This window comes from Rattus norvegicus, chromosome 6, assembly GCF_036323735.1.
Source record: "Rattus norvegicus strain BN/NHsdMcwi chromosome 6, GRCr8, whole genome shotgun sequence".
NCBI lineage: Eukaryota > Metazoa > Chordata > Mammalia > Rodentia > Muridae > Rattus > Rattus norvegicus.
Genome location: NC_086024.1, coordinates 94537246 through 94552225, shown reverse-complemented (window position 1 = coordinate 94552225; position 14980 = coordinate 94537246). Strand labels below are relative to the sequence as shown.

The window sequence follows — 14980 nt, the reverse complement described above, 5'->3', positions numbered from 1 at the left end:
AGCAGGAAATTGGGTGCGGTGGGGAGGAGTAAGAGAAAGCTGAAAACACAAGCACCAGCTAGAGCCGGAGGACGGCCTAAACCATTTCACTTCTTGCTCTTCGGTGATACGGTACAAATGACTTGCAGACACTGTGGTCTTTTCTGAGGAACTAAACACACGCACACGTGTGCACACACGCATGCCTGTGCACACAGGCACTCCCATGCACCTGATACAGTAATTTTCCCCCCAGCAAGTTTCCTTTGAAGCTTCTGTGTCACCCGTCTCCTTTCTCCTCTGACTCTTCCCCATCAGACCCCAGGGAGGGCGAATGAGAAAGCAGCGCTGTGTCTGTAGAGACAGATAGATTACAAATGAGGTGTTACACAGAGACTTTCAGACGTCACAGGTCCAACATCCAACTTATTCTGGGCTTGTGCAGCACCTTCCCAATAGCCATTCATTGTCCACCTCTGTGTCAGAACTGACATCCAGTAGATAAAAGCCTCTGTAATCTTCTACCTCAACAGACCCACTGGCTTCCACCAACCCCAAAGCTGTCATCAGACTGACTCTTAGGCCTACGGAAGACCTTCCAACCTCCTGCAGTCCTCTCTTACGTACTCAGCAATGTATTTTAAACTTGCCTTGATTTACCACTTTCTTTGTTCTACAAAACTATACAACTTCATGAAACTACTTGCACTAACGTGGAGTTTGGGATCACGTAGGTCTGTGTCTCTGAACCGTAGTCACTCAAAATGGCTGCAGAATAAGTTATCTCTTGTCTTTTAGATGGAAGCTGTGGTTTTGTTTCTCTTGTTGCTGGTTTGGGTTTCTTTGTTGCTGTTGTTGTTGGTTTTGTGTTAACACTACCTAGCCTTCTAGACAGAAAGCTAGCATTCTAGCATGACAGCAGGTGCAATATATGTATCAGGGCCTTGTTTAAGCACGGTGTGGTGTACAGCGCTAACCACAGGCTTAGACAATGTCCCGTTATGTTTAGTTTTGCAGTTCAAGAGATTAAAACCAGGGCCTAGAATATCTAGGCAATTGTTCTACTGATGAATGATGTACACTAGACCTTTAATGTTTTAAGCCTGGGATGGTGGGTTGCAGGGTATGTGAGCACATGCATACATTCTCGTGCACACACATGTGCATGCATACACACACACTCACTCACACACACATACCATACACACACACATACACACACATACTCTCTCTCTCTCTCTCTCACACACACACACACACACACACACACACACACACACACACACCTGGAATGGAGAGAAGCCAAGGTTAAAGGCAGGAAGTGAGAAGGCTAGCCCCATGTTCATGGTTCATGCAGAAAATGCTGGGACCAGGTCTGAGTATGAGGAGTAGCCCGCAGCAACAAAGCAGACCATGCTCAGCGTCCTGGGGAAGGTGCACAGCATGGAGACATCAGTTCCTCTACCATTTCCAGTTGGACCAGGCTGCCAATGGCCTCAGAGGAATATTCCCACCCCAAAGAGGAAGATGCCCAAAGGAGAAAAAAAAGACTTCATCCTACAAGACCAACTCAGGTTTGCCTTTTAGCCCATAGTGACATTAAAGTGACTTCAAGACACCCTCCCTTCCTCACCAACATCGTTCCTGCACATGGAAGTCCTTTGAACTACAGTCTCACTTGACAATCAGAAATGAAAGATTTAAAAGGAAAATCTTTGGTTTGGATAAAAATTTAATGTGAACAAATTTCTGTGAAAGGATAATGGGTTTTTGATGTAGGAGTAGGGATGGCCCCAAGGGATGGGCTAAGAGAACCAGGGCAAGGTACCACGTGGGAGGCTGGGACTTATCACTAGTGGCAGCCACCATCTTCTGCTGGGTAGGGACAGCACGGGCTTAGGTATCGAGGGAACTGCACAGTGACTTTTAAAACCATTCTTCTAGTATATGTGCCAGCATGCTGGGGGCCGATATAGCCTCCCTGCCCTCTGCAGAGATGTGAGGAGTCGTCTCAGTGGAAGCTGTGCACGCATCCCCTTCTCAAATCTGTGCTGACAGCATCACCTGTCTTTGTCAAGCCTGCTGCTTCAGCAGGGAAGGCCACCCTTCAGAAGAGACCCCTAACTTCAGTGTCCTCAGGGATTTGAGGCCACATGGAATTCATTTGGTGAATTATAGTCTACTAGATTGAGAGCTTTTTAATATATATTCCTGCACATGGAAGTCCTTTGAACTACGGTCTCATTTGACAATCAGAAATGAAAGATTTAAAAGGGAAATCTTTGGTTTGGATAAAAATTTAATGTGAACAAATTTCTGTGAAATTTATTCATTTATATGAGTGTAATTGGCAAGTGCATCTATAAAATATTATTTAAAACACATATCATGTTTGACTTTTAATTCAATTAAAAAATTGAGATGTTTTGATGCATTTTTAAAGTAATATAATAAAATAACAGGGTTGCTAAGGAGGAGAAATGGAGGTAAATGCACAGTAGTAACATAACTTTAATCGAGCAGCAGATAGAAATTCTTGTCTCCTGGCCACATTCAGAATAGCTCTGGAAACCTCTTCTTTTCAAGGAAAGAGGAGGAAAGGTAGGTTATAGGTAACATGTCCTTAGATCAAACCCCTTCTCTCTATTTTAGATTGAACCATCCCTGCTGTTCTGGAGAGGGCCAGGTTCTCATCCAGGTCCTGGAAGGAAGAAGCTTGAGTCCTGCTTAGCCAACACATCAGGCCTCTTTCTCTGTGTGACATCAGCCGTAGGTCCAGCATAACATCACCTCGTGCTTCCTGCCCCTGTGTGTGCACCCTGTTGCAGGCTCTTTGTAGGAAGTCACCACACAGTTATTTAGCTGCTTACAAGATCAGCCAGGTCCCGTGGCAAGATGTATTTCTGTGGGAAATAAACCTTAGATTCTACCTCACTGAGGAAAAGCTGTTGTCATGGAAACCATTCCTATTTTTCACTAGGATGGAGCTGCAGTTCACTTGCATGGAAACAGGTTGATAAAGATATTGAGCAGAGGATGAAAAAAGTCAGACGCAGCTAAGTCCACTTTCGTGGGTAATATTGATCATCCCTATTTGTGTTATTACAGACAGAAATCGGCCTGTAAAACTGGATCCTTGCAAAGCTATCAGTCCTGCCAAGGCAAAAGCTACATCGAATGTAGACACTAGCTAAGATACCCCAAACTTCGTCAGCCATTAGAGTAAGATTGTGTTTTAGTTTGTTTGTGAAACAGTGTTAAGAGGGAGAGTTGTACTGAGGATGCCTTTAGTTGTATTTGAGCTTTTAAAATTATGCAATGTTAGTTAGGGTTATCAGAGACCTTTGTATGTTTTGCCATTGATATGAAAGAAACAAATGTCTCAAACTCATAGTCAAATACAAGAATGAACCACAAATGCTCAAGTGCTCTCTTTACAAACTAGTGGCATCGTGACATGGCCAGGAGGGACTCCTGTGTGTCACAGGCCTTATCGTGTTTGTCCCACTCTGAAGAGTAGAGTACTTCTCAGGATGGGCGAAGGTGTGTGCAGAACGGTCTGTGCTATGGCCTTCCCCACTCTGGGATCTCCTGCTCCCCTGAAGAATCACCGTGCTGGAGTTACTTTGCTCATCCGTGTGATAAAACAGCTGACAAACACAACCTGAGGGAGGAAAGATTTGCTGTGACTTAAAGATCCAGGGGATACTGCCCTGGTGAAGGGGACACATGGAGGCTAGAGCAGGAGATGGTGGTCACATTGTGTCCAGTCAGGAAACAAAGAAAGATGGATGCTGGCATTCTCCCCCACCCCTTTTCAACCAGGGATCTCATCCTATTATGGTACCACCCCTATTTAGGGTAGGTCTTCCTACCTCAATTTCATCTAGATAATCTCCCTTAGGCATACCGGGAGATTTGTATCCATAGCGATCCTAAATCTCATCAAGTCAACAGTCAAGATTAAGGATCACAACCAGGTTTCCAATTAGGCGTAAGTAAAATCATGTGTTTGCGGAAGAGACTTGGCCTCTGCAGAAATAGCATTTGCCATGTGACTAGGCTTTGGATATTTCTGGGTCCCAGCAACAGAAGGAAAACTGGCAGTTCAGTGTGAGGAAGTGCACCCAGAAATTGGAGCATCCCTTAGGTTGTTGGGTGAAGTTACCTAAGAATCAGGATGCCTCTCCATAACACATTCCCAAAGGCTCGAAACCAGAGGAAAAGAGGGGAGCTTTAAATAGAGTGGCGAACTAGAAGGGTGTCCTTGTTGGGCCAAGGAGCACTAGGGGACAAACAGGAACCTGGTGGCTTTGGTCTGTCCACTGAGACTTTTGTTGGTGTAAATACGAAAACTGAGTCTGCCCAAGGTGACAGCCAACCAGGGAAGAAACAACCACGTTTAGTTTCTGTCAGTTTTAACTTTCCAGTACAGGATGTTCTATGTGGCTCCAAATTCAGGATGAGTGTTTGAGATCATTAGGAAGCCCAAGGCAAAGTTTTCTCTCCCCCAACTAAATATTAAATATGTCACTGGCAATGTTCAAGAGTACATTTGAAAACTGAGATTAAAGGCCTGTGTGCTACCACTGCCAGCTCACAAAGCCGGCCTTAAGAGTACTATCAGGGGGAGGGAAGGAGCTTGTTAAGCAAATGCTTTAGGCAGCTCTCTGTGTGCCAGGCCTTCTTCCAAATGCTTTGCAAATACCACCAGTGAGAATTTTCCCTTAGCTGGGAAAAGATCATTAGGAAGCCTGGGGCAAAGCTTATCTCTCCTCCAACTAAATATTAAATATCACGCTGGCAATGTCTAAGTGTACATTTGAAAACTGAGATTCTATATGTTAATGTTTTATATGATTTATTTTATGTATGTTTGTGTTGGGCTGAGTATATATGTGTGTGAGCCAGGCGCCTTCAAAAGTCAGAAGAGAATGTTAGATCCCCTGGAACTGGAGTCACAGGTAATTGTGAGCCACGTGGGTGCTAGGAACTGAACAAGGTCATTCTCAAGGGCAGTCTCTTAATCTGGAACATCTCTCCAGCTCCAAGGTTGACTGCAAATACAAATGTGCCATTGATATTATTTGAAGAGATTCCTTTTACCATCTTCTATGGGAATATAAATGATAATCCCCAAAGGGCAATTTCGGGAACTTGATTTCCAAAAATCTCTAAATCTGAGTGCTTGTTTATCAAGCATATTTGACTCTAGAAGTAGGAATAATTTACAATACATTCAAATACTCACAACATGAATTTCATTTCAGCTCTTTGCAATAATGTGAAAGCAGTCTAATTATGAAATGGGAGATTAATTATGTAGATTGCAGTGATGTACAGAGTGAATTACACTGAAGCCCTGAAGTGAATAGCATGGACCCTGGGCCCAGACTGCCTGGCTTGGAAACCCTGCTTTGCCTCTTAACAGTGTGACTTCAGAACTCACCCTTCCTGTTAGATTCTGTCAGCTACAAAAATCGTCTCAAAAGCCAAATGAGACAATATGTTTAAAATATTACAAACAGTAGCTGGCATATAGTGAATATTGTCTAAGTGTTTGTAGCTATTGAGAAGTAGAAAGATATTTGTGCTACACTAAATGAAGAAGGCAGATTGATACCTGGCATGACCCCAGTTTTGACAATGTTCACTATAAATACCTAAAGGGACATGTGGATCTGCATATAGATGTATGAAAGTTACCCTAGGTGTTTTAGGTCGTCCTTCCAAAATCATTACTTAGTTTTCCAGAAATGAATTCTGCTTTTGTAAATAAGAAGGTTATCTCTTAAATAAAACCTTGTCCTCACTAGCTGGCCCTCCCCATCTTCCTCCACCCCCTGAAAACTTGAGTGGTTGATGGGTGGGCTTCCCTGTTTTAACAGTTAACCCTGAGTCTGGAAGGAAGCAATGAAGACCTTCCTATGTAAAAAGTATATTTCCATGACGGATTGACTGGATTATACTGATTTCTAATTACAGGCTTTTAATTGGTCAATGAGTCATTGTGTAACTGAAATTTTTCATTTCTGAGAGCTGAAGAATCATGACCCTAAGCCTGTTTGCTCATCTCAAAACTGTCCCCAGCAGTATCCGACAGCAGACTGCTGTCCTGTCTGAGCTTCAGGAACAGTCTGTGTGGTGTGACAAGAACATAGCAGGGGCAGCCCAGGGAACCCGAAGAAGAAGACTCAAAGTCTGCTGGGGACAGCTCTCCACAGGAAAAGGCAGCATGTGTGGTGACTTCCTCTCTAAACCAATAAAATCCAGTGTTTGTTCATCACTTAGCCCAAGGAAGACATTTCTAAGCCCAAGCTGTGCATACGTGGCACCTGCCTCGCATCACACATTTCCCAGTTAGACTATCCACAGACTCATGTGTCCTCTGCCCAGTCCTGTGCAGAGTGATGCTCTCATCACAGCCGGCACCCTGACACCTAATAGCCTTCAGTCACAGAAGACCCTGTGGAAGTCTCACTGCCCCAAGCACACCAAGCAAGGAGCCAAGGGGACCAGCCAATCGAAGTCACCTAAGAAACTGTAAATTCTGGGCAAAGGTGGCAGTTTGTTTTTATTGTGTCCTGAGGCCAGAATTGGCTCCTTTTACCTTACTTTAGGGGGGGAAAGGCCCATCAGGAAGAAATAAGTCTCTACTTTGAGAACCCATTGACCAGGGCATAGAATTTTCTAAAATTTGTTTGGTTGTGACTTCTCAGACTAAATCTAAGGTTCAAAGTTTGACCAAAACTAGCTGTGTCTTGCTGTAATGTGGGTATTTTACTTATTTATATTTCTTGCCTTTGCTGAGAATAGAGAAGCTGTTACCTGTGTGCCTGGTTATTAGACTATCCAAAGAAATAGACCTTTTGGTTTTTTACTTTTATTTTATTTATATTTATGATCTTTTTTCAATGCTTATATCACACCCAAGGCTTGTGTGTGTTAGCAAGCACTCCATTCCTGAGCTATGTACCCAGCTCATGGTTTGGGGAAACAGGCTCTCCCTTTGTAATTCAGGTTGGCTGTAAACTTGCTGTGTGGCCCAGTCTGGCTTCAAACTCTAGAGTCTACTGACTCTGCCTCCCTAGGACTGGATAACTGTGCTTCATCACCCAAGCCTCTGTGTGTGTGTGTGTGTGTGTGTGTGTGTGTGTGTGTGTGTGTGTGTGTGTGTTTGTGTTTTGTGTGTATGGGTGCTTGTATGTATATGTGTGTTTTCATGTATATGCTTGTGTGTGTGCGAGTGTGTATGTGTGTGTGTCTCTGTAAGCCTGGCATCCAGAGTTCAATCCCCAGAATCCACAGAAAGGGGAGTGAGAGAACAGACTCCACAAAGTGGTTCTCTAAGCTTCATGTGTGCCACTGTGGCACATGTGCCTGTATGTGCACGCACACACATGCACACATACAGAGAGAGAGAGAGAGAGAGAGAGAGAGAGAGAGAGAGAACAATTTTATTAATTAAAGAGAAAGCTAGCTGAATAGAGGTACTCACTGCTCTCTTCATTGCTAATGTGAGGCAGTGTGACATCTGCTTTGAACTCATGCCACCTTGACCTCCAATGGATTGTACCTTCAAACTAAGAGCCAAAATAAACTTTCTCCTTAAAGAGGTCACTGGTGTCAGGGTTTTCGTTTGTTTTTTTAATCACAGCAATGGGAAATGTAGTTAAGACAATGGGAGGAGTTTGTATATAATATATAATCCCTGGATCTACACATGGCTCAGAATCAGATTCACATGATGAGATTTGTTTACTGTTCCCTAGCAACAAGACCTCTATGACAGTAGCTTCTGTAGCTAGTGTTTGCTACTTTGTGCGTTCTTATTTCTTCCACCCTTTCAACAACCTAACACTAGATTAGAGAGAAAAAGAGATAGAGAGGAAAGGAAAGAGATCCCTGAGTAAAGTCAGGGGTCAGAAAGGAGACAATGTTACTGTTAGACTACTAGCTGCTGATTAGGGGCATCGAGTTCCTTGAGGCGTTTGATCTTGATATCTAATTTCTTCTTCTTCCTCCTCCTCCTACTCTCCGCTTACTCTTCCTCCTCCTCTTCTTCTTCTTGCTTCTTCTTTGCCCATGACTACTTAATAAACCATGACCAACAACCAACAACCCACCCCACCTCAGGGGTCCTAGCATTTATATACCCCCTGAAAAGCCCCCAGAACCCCAAACATCACACACTTGCAGAAACTATCTGCAGCTGGCAAAATGACACCCATGTTAGAGCTCAAGGCAAATCACAGCCAGCTGCTGTGGACAATCTGAAGTGGCCCTGTATCACACAACTGGGATTAAAATTAAAACCATAGTCATAATATTTCTGTGTTTTTTAAAGAAACCAAAATTCCAGAATTGTCACTATAACTTCCCCCAAAGCCAAGAGCCTCCCACCCCACTCTGATGGGTGCACACATGTGCCAACATTTCATACTCACACAGAAACATCCCATAGGACCAGGGAAAGGCAAGTAGAGATTAAAGGAAGAGGTGAGGCTTGGTTTTTGGATTTTTGGGGTTTGTTTTTGGTTTTTTCCTTTGTTTCAGACTCAGTGTCCCCTTTTCCAGGGAGGCCTTGATTATTCCACGCATGACCTGAGCCAAGGAATCCATCAGGGGCTCTGTGACTGCTTCATTGTAACGCTACCCTTCCCTTTCAGAAGCCACCTCAGATTAGGAAACAAATATCCAAGGAACCAAACTTATAAATAGCCTTTAGTGTCGGTGCCAGCACGGTACCGAGAATCGGGCGAAAGCCTGCGGGATGAAAGAAGCACACACACACAGGTTATTCGTGTCAAGCCAGAAGAGGAAGAGAGCTTCTGGTTTCTTTATTGACCAAACTATATATCCAAAGAACACCACTTAGCAGGTATCTGTCAAGCACAGTGGGGAACCCTGGCTGAGACTTCGGTAACAAAGGACTATGTGGCCTGAATAAATTAGGGAAATAACCAGGAAGGCCAGCCTAATTCTGACTCAGGTGAGAAGTACCTGGCCAGACTGTTCCCAGTTGGGGACAAAAGGCTTCCACATGCAAGGGCAGGGCTCAGCAGGGGTCAAACCTTGCTGGAGACCCAGAAGGGTCTGGCTCAGGCTGACAACATTCTGTGAATGTAAACTTCTTGTGCCACACAGTGACAAAGCAACCAGGCCCAAATCCAATACAGCTCCCACACTTTAGAACCATACCTTTCTCCCTCTCAAGACTATGTCCAGCCAAGGATGCTGAAAGGAAAACTCACATCATGGATTTGTGCCTTCAGCGCACAGGCAGGAGTTCGTAGCACTGCTATGTGGTCCTGAATACAGAACACCTCTGCTAGCACAGGCTAGAATTAAAATGTGCTAGCACAGGTAGAATTAAAATGTGATCAGGGGGTTATCCTATGAAAACAGCACATATAAACCCTTATAAGAGCATTTTCTGCTGATAAATAGCTACCAGGGTTTTTCACTGTCTGCTGCAGGATTCTGCAAGTGGACAAAGCTTGAGGAAGGTTTATAGATCTCTATCTTCTAATGTAGCTATTTATCAAATATCAAACAATTACAAATCAGGCGGAAGGCATTCGGCCTCCAACACAGACACAAAAAGACTGACTCTGGAGAAAAAAATGATTATTTGGCAGCTCATTTACTGCTCAGGTGTATAAGATCCTGAATGAAGACAGAACTCTTTGTCTACTACTAAATAACATTTCAAGGATTTGTGGGGGGAAGGGTATTTGTACCTATTTGTGTTGTGTGGGTGTGTGCACCTGTACATGTGGGTGTGCACACATATATGTATGTAGAGGCCAGATGTGATGTTCTCAATCACATTTCAGCCTATTTTCTGAGGCAGAGTCTTTCACTGAACCTACGTCATCCCTTCAGCAAGGCTGGCTGGCCAGGAACCTCCGGATTCCTCCTCTCTGGCTTTCTTGTCCTGGGATTGTAGACTTGTGCCCCTGAGCCTGGCTTTTTCTGTGGATGCTGAGGTCATGCTTGCACCCACTGAGTTCTTCCCAGACCCCATTATAGCTTCTCCTAAGTTTGCAACAGTAGCCAGTCAACAAATCTTTATGACTTTATATAATACACATTTCACAGACATGGTGAATTTAAGGTTGAAATATAAGAAACCTGGCAGTTTAATGTGTGTGTAGCCAGATGAATTTGACTCTGTCTCCCAAATTTCTAAGTACATTCACTAAGGAGATGGGAAAATGATCTTTGTAGCCCTGCAAACTTTCACTCACTTGGGGGAGATGAAGAAACAGGAGTTCTAAGGATGACAGTGAAAACCAAACTTGCCTTTAAAATTGGTCTCTCATTTTATTGCTGTGCTTTCCAAGGAGAACTCCTTTTTTTTCTTCTGCTTCTTTGGATCTTGGGAACAGTTCCTAAGGAGAAAATTTACCCCCAAATGACATGGCACCACTGACACGGCGGTGACAGAGTGATAAGTGGCCCCTTCGCAATGGTGGACTCACTGTGCTCTTTTGGTTGGTCTGGCATGCATGCCCTCTGGAGGTCAGAACACAGCCAAGGAAAGGCGAACAGAGATATTTTCCTATTGAGTCTGTGCTTTGAATCCCTCATCATCAGGTGTTTACCTGCACAGAAATGAAGAAAGTAAACAGGGGTTAAAACTACCCAACACTTATTAAGGATGTACCTGCCTTACAGGGTCCTGGCCTTTAAATGTGCTAACTCGTGCAATGCCCACACTCAAGAATAAGTAGAATCTTCATTTGATGCGGGAGGCAAAACTATGTATAATCCTTAGACAGCCAGTAGTTGGCAGCATCTATGAATGGGACCTAATAAATGCTCCCTTAAGCATTGCCCAGTATTCACAAGAGCCCACCACAAAGTACTATTTCAATCCTCCCTTCCCACACTCCAATTGGAGTTATGCAGACAAAGGTGACTTCTCCAAAGGGCGGGGCCAGAACTTAACCCCTTCTAATCCTGTTTTCTTTCTTACCCTCCTATGTTGCTTCCACCCAGCATTTGGCCTGCATGCTTTAAATAAAGTGGCCAATTTCCTCTTTAATAAGACAGATATAAGGGGGGAAAAATCCCAAGACTATGAGATACCATTTTGAGGTTTTTGTCTTTTTACTGAAAGGCGAGTAAGGCATTGCACTGGCTGAGGAGATGGATGGCTTTTGGACTTTCAAGAAGGCACAGGAAGGAGGAGGAACGAGAAAGCTCTGCCTCTGCCTGAGGGACAGAGGGGTCTGCCCAGCCTGCTAGGAGAGGCATCTTGAATTAAATATATTGCTAATGGCTTCAAAGAATGCAAACCTCAGAACAGAACTGAAATAGCAGTTCGTTCTTCCCAACAAGAAGCACGGAGGTGAGAGGCTTTACATGCCGACCCAGAACCCAGTGTCCTCACCCCTCCATTCTTACTGCATTGACCTCTTCTTCAGAAGACATCCATCTGCCTCAACGGAAAAAAACAAAGAGGACAAGCTACACCATGACAGATTTCCTAGACCCTCCTTTCCCCATAGACCTTCACTGAGGCCCCCCTGATCATCAGTTTGGCCACTGGCTGTCCCAGCAGATGCCGAGACTGGAAAGCAGTGCTCGCCTGTGCACACTTTGCCAGGCCATTTGGTGGTTCGGAAGAGAGTAGGCCTTGGCCTTGTTAGGAGGCTGGTATGGGATCGTAAGTGCACTTGAGAAGGAAGAGGACATTGGTTGGGTGGAATGCCCTCCTGGCCTCTATCTCTGTGGTTAACATTTTTGTGGCCCCAGAACATCACACCAGATCCCAACTCTTCTTCCTTCATCCTGCACTTGAGCATCTCCATTATTTCTGCCCTGCACTCCACTCCCCAAACCTTTGGGCTAAGTACTGCCAATAGGAATCAGTTCAGTTGGCTCCCTAGTTTTTTTTTTTTTTAATGCCTAACAAATGAACTAAATGATTAATTAACTAATGAAGTAAGGGCACACTCTAGGTAGTATCCTGTGGCCAGGAATGTTACTGCTTCAGAGAAGAGAATGCTCGAGCCCAGGGAAGCACTGCCTGCCTGGCTACAGAACCCACCCCCACATGCTACATCAAACACCTAACCCCAAACAAGAGGACTCAGGGCAAGCTAATGGCTCCTGGGATTGGGAGCTGGTTACTTTGAAGTAACCCCCACGTGGCCCTGTGTGACAGCAGCTCAAACTTTCCTTCCTTCTCTCCACAGAGCCAGCTTTCCCAGGCGCTGAATGGATTGTCAGATAGAGCCAAAGAAGCCAAGGAGTTCCTGGTGCAACTCCGCACCATGGTGCAACAAATCCAGGTATGGCGGGGAAGCCAGCTCAGCTGACAGCAACCAAAGCAGGGTGGGACCCTCTGACCAAGGTGTTCCAAGGAAATTCCTCTTGCTTTCTGCCCTGTCTCTTCTACACAGGCAGACACACACAGCGGCCAGCCTCACCCAGGCTCTGTCTTGAGGTTTCTCCTCTGACCATAAGCCAGTGTTGACTGTCTTGGGTGCTTCCTGCCTTCCACTCAGAAGCCCCAAGTCACCACTACACTGCAAGCCTATTTTTGTGAACCCAGATTATTCCTGAGGTTCTAAAACCCCATAGGTCCCCAAGCCCTATTTTACTGGACATTAACTAATTCTTTCTTGTCTTCTCTCTTGTTTTTTTCTTTCTCCCTGGCCCATCATAACACGTCTTCTTTCTCTTCTCAGACAGTGGGATGCTGTCTAGCCTCAGTCCCCTGACAGCTATGCTTTACAATGATTTATGTAGACACAATGACTGGCAGGTCAGCCAACAGTTGAGAATGCATAGTTTCCCCTGACACCTGCAAAAGGCCGGAGACATCAAAGCAATGACCCCTCTGCAGTGTTTACCTTCTTACCTGTTCTGAGCTTTGCCTCTTAGGAATAACCTTAACTCTGCCCTCAAGGGAAACAGCTTTCTGAGTGACTGTCTCACCCTTGTCAAAGCAGAAGTGGATTTTTAATGCAGGGCGGCCTCTCAAAGCATCACACTGGTTCCATTACTGTTTTTATGTGCATAGCCATGTTAAACTGTGGCTTCCCTAGCAGCTTTGCACATTTCCCTCTGTTTTCCAAAGCCCCACAGTTTATCAATCAGCCCTTTCTTTGCATTTGCTGGCACAAACTATGCAGCCCCAGGCTGTCACACCCCTTTCCTTGCCTCTCTACTGGAGCAAAGTGTTCTTTCCCTAAGACAACAGTAGCAGAGTCTTCAAGGGGAAGGATCCCTCCTATCCATCCCATCCACACCCTACACAGGGCACAGGAAGCTCTTAAAGGAGGAAAGGCCCCTTCAAGGATTTTTCTCTGAGAATTCAGACTGTTGCCATGAGAGCCAAAATTAGCATCCTTGGAGCTGGTGCTCGATCTAATGCTGTCTGAGACAAAGACCCTGCATTTGAAGTGGCAGAATTAAGTATCACAGCATCTTACCCTTAATAAATGTCTATAAATCTAAATTACTAGTTATAAAAGAACTATATGGGTTCAAGTCGAGTAAAAATGTTATGCCCAGCATTTAATTTAAATACCATGGGGCCACACTCCTCCCATTTTCTATGTAGCTCTCATGCTTCAGCAAGCCACTGTGTCTTTCCTGATTTTAATAGCAAAAAAAAAATGTTGTTACAAATAGGTTTTTTCTCATTGTGGCCTTTCTTCATGTAAGGGACAACTTTTTTTTGCCTGTTATTCTTAGACCTTATTATATACTTCTGTTATCATTGGATGGCAGCACTGGATCATTGTTTAACGTGGGGGACCTTTGTCACCCCTTCTTCTCTCTTCTGTTAAGTTTAGTACTCCTCTCTCTCTCTTGCCTTGACTCTCCTCTTCCTCCTAGATACCTTATTTCAGCATGCAGAGCCCAGCAGAGACACCCATCGAAGGACGATTGTACCACCCTACAAGCCAAAACTTTATTGTACTTATTACAATTCAAACTACAGAGGTGGTTTCTTTAGATTAAAATTAATATAAGTAGCAAATAGCTATCTTTTTACATATAAATTTAAAGCAAAATTTTACACTATAGAGTACAGTTTACTAGCAGTTTGGAAATGATCAGTGTACTCTACATAGTTCCTTCCCATCTCTTCAGTGGGGAGAACTAGGGTGCTCTGGTTTCCCTGGCTACCTGAGCTCCCATACCTGTGCCTGAGAAGTGTGCTCTCTTGTTCAGGAAAACAGTGTGGAGTTTGAAGCCTGCCTGGTGGCTCAGTGCGATGCTCTCATTGATGCCCTAAACCGAAGGAAGGCTCAGCTGCTGGCCCGGGTCAACAAGGAACATGAGCACAAGCTGAAGGTGAGTGGCTCATTAGGGTCAGTGGTAGACAACCAGCCAACCGGGGGCAACAGTGGCCCACTGGGGACAGCAGGAGGCAACCAGCCAACACCCACCCCGGGGGGCAATGGAGGCCAGTCACAGGAGGATCTCATTCCTCACCCACATGGCCTGATCAGACAGGAACAGACACATCCCTGCATTCTCCATTTATGCCTTCAGTTTTCTAACCAGAACTTGCTAAGTGACTTCTCTGGACCTGGGTATGGAAATAACAAGATAAAAAGATCGGCATTCGTTCTACTCTCCCAGGAGGAGCAAATGTTAAGTAAGGCTTCCAAGGGAAATATACCATAAACTAGTTTTTTTTCTTGTTTGTTTTGGTAAGAAAGGGGATAGTAAGTCCTAAGAACAGGATTGAAAGCTTATATAAGGGTGGTCACACATAAGCAAAAAATAAAATGTGTTCCTATGTAGATAAATAGAATATATGTTTTCTTAAAAAATAAAATGTTTGTAGACTTTTCGATATAGACTTTGACCACTACGAAGTAAAATTAATGCATTATAAATCTGGGGTGCCATTGACAGAACTGGTCTTGAAGACGTGGTAACCTGCCTGTCACTCACTAGCAACAAGGTGGAAAGTAGGAGCAGAAGGGGGTCCAGTGGTTGGAGCTCAGCTAAGGACCACACACAT

General features: G+C 44.4%; 1 protein-coding gene across 12 annotated transcripts in view; it reads left to right on the top strand.

The window, feature by feature from the left end:
* Trim9 (tripartite motif-containing 9) overlaps nucleotides 1-14980 on the top strand; it is a 99809-nt gene that overhangs the window by 40372 nt on the left and 44457 nt on the right. For all 12 annotated transcript variants that reach the window (XM_039111706.2, XM_039111705.2, XM_017593999.3 and 9 more), the window contains 2 exon segments: nucleotides 12189-12284; nucleotides 14179-14301. In XM_039111706.2, coding sequence (XP_038967634.1) covers nucleotides 12189-12284; nucleotides 14179-14301 — 219 coding nt within the window.